The following is a 10615-nucleotide window of genomic DNA, read 5'->3' as shown; positions in this document are numbered from 1 at the left end:
TATTTGTTCATCAAAATCTTCATCTGAAGTGACCCTGTCAAAATCAACTCACTAACTTGAATTTCCTCAATTCTAATTTCATATTCAGACAGTAAAATTTTTCCCCATTGCTTGTTCATATAACGCGCAAGGATCAAAATTCTGCCCAGAATTAACGAAAATGTTTAACAAAAAATTATTGTAATCTTTGATGAGGAATAACTTGATAAAAAACACCCATTTCCCCCTTTTACGGCTATGGTTATCATTAGCAATTCAATAAAAAGCTAAACCCGAAAAGCGCTAAAAATACGTCATCGAAAATGCCAGCAATTCTTTTTGTAACTCATTTTTAGTTAAAAATAGATCTTCGGTCAATTAAACTGATTGCTTTTTGTAGTATAGTTTTCAGGCTTTTTATATCACCTAAAAAGAGAAATGATAGTCGAGATATAATTCACAAAATAACTGTCATTTTTATCTCAACTAGCGCAAACAAACTGAGCTATTTTTCTTTACATATAAACTGTTAACTGTACTTAAAAGGTTTTTCAATTCTTTAAAATTTTTTGTCATTAGTTTGCTCAGACAAATTGCAAATTAAGTTAAATTATTTCCTGGTTGATGTTTTTGTTGTTTTACCGCTTGCCAATTTTGGGACAAAAAATCGGTGACGTATTTCGACGCTTTAAAATTTTTCTGATATGTCACTTTTTTGTTTACAAATATTTGTTGTTATTTTTGTTTCTCTTTTACATCATAAATAAAAAAAACAATATTTTTTCCACGTTTCTCTTCGGTGGTAAATTTTCTCTTGAGAAAAAAACAAAAACTGTAAAAAAATATACCGCAGAACCCGAAGAAAAAATAAACATATATATAAGCCGCAACATAATACGCAAAATTTAATAACCAAAAGTTAGTTTCAAAGCTAATTACCTTTTTATCATTGCTTGAAACGATAAAAAGTATAATTTAAATTTTCCATTTGCGACCTCTAATTTGTCATTTTTTCATTTTATCGCAATTTTATGAAACTTTCATTCTTCTGCATTTTGATTGGTCGAAATTATCTAAATAATTGCAGGTGATTTTAATTAAAAAAGAGTTGAAAATGGCTTAAAATTGAGGGGAAAATGAAGATAGCAAATATAGATAAAGCTGCTAGGAAAAATAAAACAAATTCAATTTAATAATTTTTTTCCATCGGACGGCTGGGGTGCGTAAGTTATGAAAATTCCATTATTATTTCACTCCGGGCTTAAAGAAAAAGTGTGATAAATATTTGATAAACATCAATTGGTTATCTCTACAATACAAATAACCAGGAGCCATTAAACTAATATATTAACGCGGTGCTAGTTATAAATGACTGAACATTACTATCTCAAGAATTTTCAAATTTTGTTACTTTCTTAAGTTATATTCCCCTATTCCATAATTTTTGCCATTTCTTTTCCATCCAAAATTTGCAAAATTTCAGCTATAAAAATACACAAAGGAATTCCAAATTTTATGTTTACCCCGCGCTATAATTGTCTGTTTTACCCATTTCTTTGAAGCCGTACTGAATAAAATTTCCTCTAAAATTATTTGGAAAAATAAATTCCGCTCGCGCTGGTTGCATTTTTCCTCAAAGGCGTGAAATAATTATCATAAAGCTATCCACAAACAACACGCTTTGTAAACAAACCAACAAACAAACAAAGAAAAATATCAGAATGTCAACAAAATTTAGTTTGGAGCGATTAATTGTGTTGATTATAGTTTCACTTTGCGTTTTGAGTCGACCGTTGATTTCTCACAAAATTCCTTATTATTACGTAATCGATGACGAATTTGGGAACAAGCAGATAGTTGCGTCACCCCAGGGAATGGGGGAGGGAGAGCGGAGTGAACAAACTAGCCGTCTTCAAGAACTTGTCCGGTTGTTGCAAAACGAAATCGATGGTTAGTTCGGGGGAGTTTCTTTCAATTTTTTTTTGGGTATAATTGTCACGGTATCCCTGCCTTTTCACTTTTTATTAGCTTCAACCCCTATCTTTTGACCCCGATTTTAACTCGTTAAATTATTTAATATAATTTCTATTCGAAAAAGTGATACGCTCGGTTTGAGTAAAGAGTTTAGAAAATAATACTCAAAAATAGAAAAATTGAAGAGTTTGCGAAAGGTTTAATTTTAGCTGGAAGGAGGATAATTTAATCTTTATTAACCAAAAAAAAATAATCCTACTTTTACAAGCGTAAGTTTTAACTTACAATGTTCTTGTTTTCAGTTTTGTTAACTGTGAAGTTCATAATGGTTGAAAAAGTTTTGTTGTCAAAAAGTTTTGTTGCCAAAAAAAGAAAATTAAATTCTTGACTTAAGTTTAATTACTACAGAACATTTGTGGATATTGGTATAAGCTTAAAAAGGAGATGCTTTCCAAGATCTATAACAAGCTCGATCCAGTCGCTGTGAAGCTAGTGAAATTAAAAGAAGACTTTTTGCAGCGTTTGAAAATAAAAATTTTGAATCAGTCTTTCTTGAATTCATTCAGGACAAGTTTTCGTTTTTTTTGGCTTTTTAATCTTGTGTCCGATTACCAAACTGATTATTTTTATGCATTTGCTGTTGCAGATGGTGTACGATTTCACTTAGACTATTTATTTTTTTTATCGTACCGTTATTGGAATTTTATATATCTGATCTTAAGTCGGAGAAAAATTTACTGCAAAATTTCTTGTTGTACTGCTTTCAAATTAGGAGATCATTTGATTTTTCGACATTTTAAAAAGTAAATCAACAGTGGTTTACTGAGAAGCAGAGCGACATTAGGAGTAAAAAGAAAACGAAATAGAAGAATATCCGATTTCTCAATTTGATTTACAAAATGTTATCAAAACTATATAATTGAATGGTTGCTTATTTCGATTAGTTTGATTTTTTTTCTATAAAACATTTCGGATGAAAAAATTTTTCAATTTCAAGTTCTAGGTCTCAACAAAAAATCATAAAGTTTTTTGAAAATATTTTTGTGGAGTGTTCTGCTTTCTAAATTTTTCTGTAGGTATTAAGTTGTGATTTTTTTTAGATTTTCATCAGTTGACACTTTTTAGAGCACACTTGATCCTTTTAGATGAGGAAGCAGGGCAGATCTAAAAAATCAAAAGTTATCAGTTGAACTTGAATTTTAGTTACAGCTACATTAATTTTCATATCTAATTTCAAGTTTTGGTATTAGTATTGTAAAAATCGGCTTTTATGTTAATCTTGTTTTACAGTAAGTTTGTAAACAGGTTGAGGTTGTAGGTTGAAGTTCTAAATAGTTTAAAAAAGTTGTTCATGGCAGCTGAGAATAGATTAACTCTTTTATCATTGTTATCACTTGAACAATTCTTAGATGAGTATCATTCAGTTTTAAATCTGAAAAACTAAATGTTTATCAATGAAAAGATTTTGATCAACAAGGAGGCTCCGTAATGTGCGACCGCACATAAATTTCCGACCCCGCTCATCCTCAATTTTGGCATAATTGTCTACCAAATGTAGAACAGTAGGAAAAACTCAAATTTTTTTTGGGAATCCCAAAAACCAAAAAAAAAGATTTTTTCCCCCAAAAAATAGTCTGTGAGCGAAAAGATAGCCTCCAAAGCAAATAACTCACTGTAGAAAAAAATGATGCACCAGATTGATGAGATATGCCAACATTAAGAAAGCGAGTTTATACGAACTGCAAAATCCAACAACAACAGCAAACATTAATTACATCAAAACTTCTATGTCCGTTTTAAAAACAGAACTTATTAACAAAGTCAACATACTGTCAAATAAAACTGAAAGTAACTAAAATAACTTATAAAAACCAGAAAAGATATGGGATCAGTCCATAAACAATTAGAAATCAAGTAAAATATCTCAAAGAATTACAATTACCAACACGTCTGTAAAAGGAAAATAGGACCTAATTTTATTCAATTTTTTATGCGGCTAAAAAGAACAACACAAAGACAATAAACAAAAATTCAAATAGAACTTGCCAGAAAACGCTCGCTGTCGAAGCCGTAAAGCCATATTCTGGCCCTCAAAAGTATGTTAGATTGTGCTTTCCACAAACACCGATCTTGTTGTGTGTGGTCTTCTTTAGTGAGACTAGGCAAGAAGTAGACAAAAGAAAAAAGGGTAAAATAAGGTAATACTTTTGATGTTTTTTGAAAGAAAATTATTTCCAAACCCATTAATTAAAAAAGGAAATATATAAATAGGTTCGTTTATTCGTCTAAAAGAAGTCTGTGAGATCTGCCATTATCCAGAATAAGTCTTGCATCTACAAAAAGAAAGTCGAATATGACAAAAATCAAATCAATTGTCTTTTTTTGAGAAAATTCGGTGTCAAGCCAGTAAGGTCATAACGAATTCTTTAAAATTTTGTGACAGCAAACTTTTTTCCGCCTTCCCCTGACACCAATAATGTCATATTTGACCTGTAATTAACGAGACCAGGTAACAAAAAGACAATAAAATGAACAAAATCGCGATGTTGAAAAGTATTGTTTATTTTGGAAAACAATTGTTTTCAAGTTCATGAAAGCCATCAGCTATCAGCTATCTACTAATAATAGAATATCGGCACATATTTCCTACCTTGAGAAGCTTATGAAACTTCTCATTATACACGAACTTTCATACGACCATAACGACAAAGTTAAAACGACAATTAAAGACAACATTTAAAAAATCAATTAAATTCTTCAAGAAAATGTCGAAGCCGTTGAAACGATTATCTATATCTTTCAGGATTTTAATATTTTCAATTTGGCCATTTTCTGAACGCCAAAAATGTGATATAAGAACTGTCAATATTGTGATAAGATGAAAAAACTAGGACAACTGAAAAATGGGCAAATATCTAAAAATAAAAGAAAAAATGAAATCAAGGAATATAAAAGCCAGAAAACAATTAATTTAGGCTTAAAACCGCAATAGATATTAAATTTTAGATCAGAAGAAAGAAGAAGCTTTTATTCTTTGCCGACACTAAGCTACAAGTTGATCAAATTATAAAAAATAGAAGAAGAGTTCGTTAAGCAATTATTTATTTAAAAATCAATTTTAAAAGCCAAAACGACCATAAGCGTTCAAGTAAAAAACTAAATGCAGTAGCTTGAAGCTGCTCGGGAAGCCAATTGGACCTATCACTCCTGAGCTTTGATTTGATATGTTATGTTCTATAATTAATACAAAAAAGATCAATTTCTTTCAAAAGACCGACTGATTACAATCTGAATTCTTTTGGGATTGTAATAGTCCAAGATTGGTCCACAACTAGCCCTTCTAATGCGTTTCGTCATTTAGGAACAGTTAATTTTTCGAGCGTTATAGATATAGATAATTTTTTAGTTATTAACTCAAAAATAAATTCTGCGTTTTTGAAAATCAACGAGTAAAGTTAGCAAAAAACGGCGAAGTTTTAATTACAGAGCACTCTCAACAAAAGTTGAAGTAGGAATAGCCCCCTTTTGAGTTTACAAAGATTATATTAGTGTTGTATGGGTTTGAACTTCCGACAAATTCAATCAAATTGGACTAAAGGTACTTATTTCGTACAGTTTTTGACGAAAAAGCTTGATTTTTGAAATATTTAGCCCGAATTTTTGACAAAAAATTAAATCAAAATAATCAACAATACTTTTTTCTCTTTAAAAAAAACAACAGCACTAATTTTAAAAATTTTAACAAAAATTCCGGAAAATGTGAATAGAAACAACGGAATTCACTCTATTTGTCTCAGAAGTTTAAACCTCGATAACCACCTATAAAAACGAAAATATAAAAAATTTTTTTAATTCCATAATCTACGCAGGACAAGCTTTCTAATGATACAAGTCTCAACTCTCTATGATGAATATATCGATCGGCGAATATTGTCTGAACAAAAAAAACCCATTTGGAGTATATAGTTCCTCACCCCTCAAGAGGGGTTGGAACAAAAAGTGTTAATTGACTTGTTTTTGTAGAAAAAGATCGAAATAAGTGGTTACCAAAACCGAAAAGAAAATTACATCTTTGATGATCTTGGTAGAAAGAACGCTTTATTTTGAGGTGTTTACGCGCTGGTTGTTTTTTTTTGTTCCAGCTAAATATCTAATTTTTCCGTGAATTCATTCTATAATTTAGCACGTGCAGTTAGTTCTTTTTTACTGTTTAATGTTCAACTTTCGAGGTTTTGCTCCTGAATCAGCTGTTTGTGAAAACTTTTGTTATGCATTGTTTCCACAAACCAATAGCCTCGTTCAAAAATTGTTTTGAGGCTGTTTTAGTAATAAAAAGACAAAAAATTTTCTCTTGTGTTCGGAAGAAAAATTACTAACCAAATCTCTTTTACAAAAAATTTGGTTCGGCTGCCAATATTATAGTATTGCCAAATCTGATCAATAGTTGTAAGAAAGCAAAACCCGTCAAAATAGCGACCAAAAACTATCATTCTCTACAAAATAAACAGTATTTCAAGTTTTCTTTGAAATATGCACAATCAATGGTACAAAAAGTGCGCAGTGGGAGATTTATATAGTGAATCATCAACCCATTCGCGTATGAGAAATACAATGCTCGAATGAAAATTTGTAGATAGCTAATTTGAACAGAATTTAAGTTTTTCGACAATGTTCGGGTTAAAACATTGAGCAAACTGGAATTACGTATGCTCCTTGTTTTTACTTACGCCTTCACTGAAAATTGATTTTCAGGTGCTCATATGCAACTTTAGTTTGTAAAGAACAATTCAAGTATGTCGGCAAGTATGCGCCCAACAAACGTTCTTTTTTTGTCAAATTTCGATCAAAGGAAAATATAAAACGTACCAAATCCTCAACTTTGGTGAAATGCTTATCTAAGAGCGCACTTTCTCTTAGCGTTTGAATTTCAAGCGACTCGAACAGTTTCAGACCAAGTGTCGAGCCGGCTTCTTGATTGTCAGTAACCTTTTTATTACGTCAATCCTTTGAATTCTAGTTTATTTTCATCACCAGTTTGGAGTCGGAAGTAAACAGAAGAATGCATAGTTGGTCTTATCAGAGTGGGTTTGGGTTGGCGCACCACACTACTCTGAATTATAACTTTCGGGTGAAAAAATTTGGGGTTAACTGACTTAGGTTTATTATACATGCTCTACAAACACACCCACAGAGGGGAGAGAGAGAGAGAGAGAGAGAGAGAGAGAGAGAGAGAGAGAGAGAGAGAGACAGACAGACAGACATACACGCACGCACGCACGCACGCACGCACGCACGCACGCACGCACGCACGCACGCACGCACGCACGCACGCACGCACGCACGCACGCACGCACGCACGCACGCACGCACGCACGCACGCACGCACGCACACACACACACACACACACACACACACACAGACACACACACACACACACACGCACACACACACATGTATATATATATATATATATATATATATACATATATATATATATATATATATATATATATATATATATATATATGTATGCATATATGTATGTATATATGTATCCATATATACATACATATACAGCCATATACTTTTACATACATCCATATATATATATATATACATATATATATATATGTATATATATATATATATATATATATATATATATATATATATATATATACATATATGTATGCATATATGTATGTATATATGTATCCATATATACATACATATACAGCCATATACTTTTACATACATCCATATATATATATATATATATATATATATATATATATATATATATGTATACATAATATGTATCTATATTTTTATATTTTTATGTATTCGTATACAAAAAAGTCCATATAGGAAATAAGGTAAAAAAATGTTCACGTTATTCTTGTCGCCAAACTTTTTAAGATCTATGATCAATTCCAGGATTATATGAACTGAGCGCAGTAAGAAAAGTGCAAAATTTTTTTACTAAAATTCATTAAATTAGTTTTATCTTTTTTAGAAATGTCTTTAAAACATTTTTTTGCTGAGTGACGGCGGCCACATTTAGCCTTTTTTTCAAACATTTACGATTTTTCCAATAGTCTAAACGGTGCATTTTTTCCTGAAAATTTAATTAATTCAGTCCTAAATCCTAATTTGCTTTTAACTTTTCGCGGCATGACTGGGATTAAAGTTTGGCTATCATGCACTGATTTACATAGAAGTAATGGTTAGAAGTTCCGTGTAAAAGGTACATGAGCCAGTTTTTAATTACTTGTCTGAAATATAGTAGTGTAATTTTATCAAATGTCCAGTTTGAGATCCCATACTCATTTCCAGACCTTCTAATCCAGAAAGAATTCTCTTTCTTTTTATTAATGTATGTAAAATCAAGTTCAATCAATTTAAAAGGCATCAATAATTAAAATAGAAAGTTCGAAATTTCGGAAAGATGAGTTTATGCTCGTGTTTTTTCAGAGTTTTCCCTTAAAACCAATTGATTGCTCTTGTTGCTGGGAGCCATTTCAAGCGCCGGGAAGGGCTTCTGCTGGCTCTGCTTGCTTTTACTCTTTTTCTTGGTGTTCTTGGCTAGCCTCGTAGAAGTTGATTGGTTCGTTGTATTTCAATGCATGGTAAGATATCAATAAAATTTTTTATTCAAAGTAAAAAAAGGCGTTTATTAAGAAAAATTATTCAAGAAGTAATAACTATTGAGAGTGGGAAAAGTAGATAAAAAAATAAATAAACAAATAAAAATCGAAAGGGAATGAATTACGCAGCTTCATTTGATCAGAGAATTAAAGGCTGCGCTAGTCGTAAAAAGTGTAAATAGTTTAATTAACTTTGTTCATGAAGGCAAGCGTTAAGACTCGTTAAAATAAATTGAGGGACGGAATCGTTTTGAAGATTGAAGTAAAATACAGAAGGAAAAATAAGTTAAAAGTTCTATGCTAACCTAAACCTTTAAACCACTGAATCAAACCGCGCATAGCACTGTATTATGTCGTTAGTTGTATAACCGTAACTTAACTTTGATAAAGATATCAGTGGAGTGAATGGGAAAAAATTAGAACATTTTCTAGGTTTAAAATGATGTTAATCGATTAACATTCTTCAGTAGATAAAAGCTGTGTAAATTGCTGTTTTTTTCCTTGTGTTTTTCACACCTAAGCCCCGAATTTTCTAGGTGAGCGGCTGGCTTAGCTGTTCGGTTAGGACGCTGTTGGTTCAACTTTTGCCCCGAATTAACTACGCAAGCGGCTGGCAATAAGTCATTGGATGATGGTTGTTCTGGCTTTTCTACGATATTGAAACTGGTAAAGAACATTAGCAGGACAGATTTTCCAGTGTGCTTTGATAACTGTTTTTTGGACGTTGTCTCTTTTTCTGGATCAGCTCAAGTATTGATTCGATCTTGTTTCCTTTTGCCCGTTTCAGGTACTCATTAACTAATCTAATCTGAAAATCTCTTACTGCAGGTATATTGGCCTGTTCATGGAGTTTTTTGACACTGTACCAGCGGGGTTTCCTCATACAAATTCTTAGTGCTCTATTTTTGGTCAGTTGTATGTTGTTGATAATTGAATTAGATTGGTCAATCCAGCAGGCATTCGCATAGAGAAATAGAGGTGGAACCCATGATTTATACAAGGTTAGTAAGCACTCTTCATCAATGTTGATCTGACTGAGCCGCCATAGTTGGTAGATTCTTTTGTTTGCTCTTGCCACCAAAATTTTGCAGTGTTGGTTCCACTTTAGATGTGGGGTAAGGTTTACGCCAAGAAATTTGATTGAATTTGCCCATTCAATTCTGGTACCATTGATAAAAAGGTCTAAGCTGGAAACCTTTTTTGACGGATATTTAAACAGCATAAAATTTGTTTTGCCTCGATTTATTATTATCTTCAGTTTTTCGCACCATTTGATCAATTTGTCTAGTGAAAACTGAAGTTTCTCTTGAATTATTCTACAGGAGCGTGACCTGTAGTAAAGGGCAAAATCATCAGCAAATTGAGAAATTTGTGCCGGTATTTCAGGAATGCCGCTGACATAAACCAGGAAGAGTATTGGTGCGTGCAATGACGCTGCCCTGAGGTACTCCAGCTAGTGTTGAAAATGTGCTACTTTTTGAGTTATTAATTTTCACGAAGATGCTTTTCTGAAAGAGAAAAAAGTTAACCCATTTTATCAGAGGTTTATGTAGCAGTTTGTAGCAGTTTGTTTTGAAGTCCTAGTCTCCACACTGCATCAAATGCTTTTTCAATATCTAGGCAGACACATCCGACCATTTGGGACCATTGAAAAGCTTCTGTTACGTGCTGAGTAAGTTTGAGCAAATTATCAGTTGTGCAACGGTTCCTTCTTTACGCACTTCACCGAAGATATCATTTTCTTCACAGTGCGCTAGGACAAAATTCTTTACTGCTGTTTCACATATTTTTGCAATGCAATTGGTTAGGCTGATTGGTCGGTAATTTTCTGCATCTTTTTTGTTTTTGTTCGGCTTTGATAACATTTTGTCTTGTGACTCTTTCCATGTAGTTGGAACATAAGAATTGTTTATCGAGCTAGTTATCAGGAGACAAATATATGCGTTGAGGCATTTAGGTAACCTCTTCAGGATGTAATGGCTGATTTTATCTGATCCTGGACTTGATCTTCTTG

The 10615-nt window shown here is 32.2% G+C and overlaps 1 protein-coding gene across 1 annotated transcript in view; it reads left to right on the top strand.

Annotated features, from left to right (window-relative positions):
- Positions 1 to 1136: 1136 nt before the first annotated feature.
- Positions 1137 to 10615, top strand: part of LOC142352286 (uncharacterized) — a 47300-nt gene continuing 37821 nt past the window's right edge. Inside the window, exon 1 of the mRNA XM_075404788.1 lies at positions 1137 to 1929. Within this exon, the coding sequence (XP_075260903.1) occupies positions 1701 to 1929 (229 nt within the window). The 5' untranslated portion in view covers positions 1137 to 1700. The remainder of the gene's footprint in view (positions 1930 to 10615) is intronic.

Source organism: Convolutriloba macropyga, chromosome 13 (assembly GCF_964194025.1).
Source record: "Convolutriloba macropyga chromosome 13, txConMacr16.3, whole genome shotgun sequence".
NCBI lineage: Eukaryota > Metazoa > Xenacoelomorpha > Acoela > Convolutidae > Convolutriloba > Convolutriloba macropyga.
The sequence above is the reverse complement of the archived record's forward strand: the minus strand, read 5'-3'. Positions and strand labels throughout refer to the sequence as shown.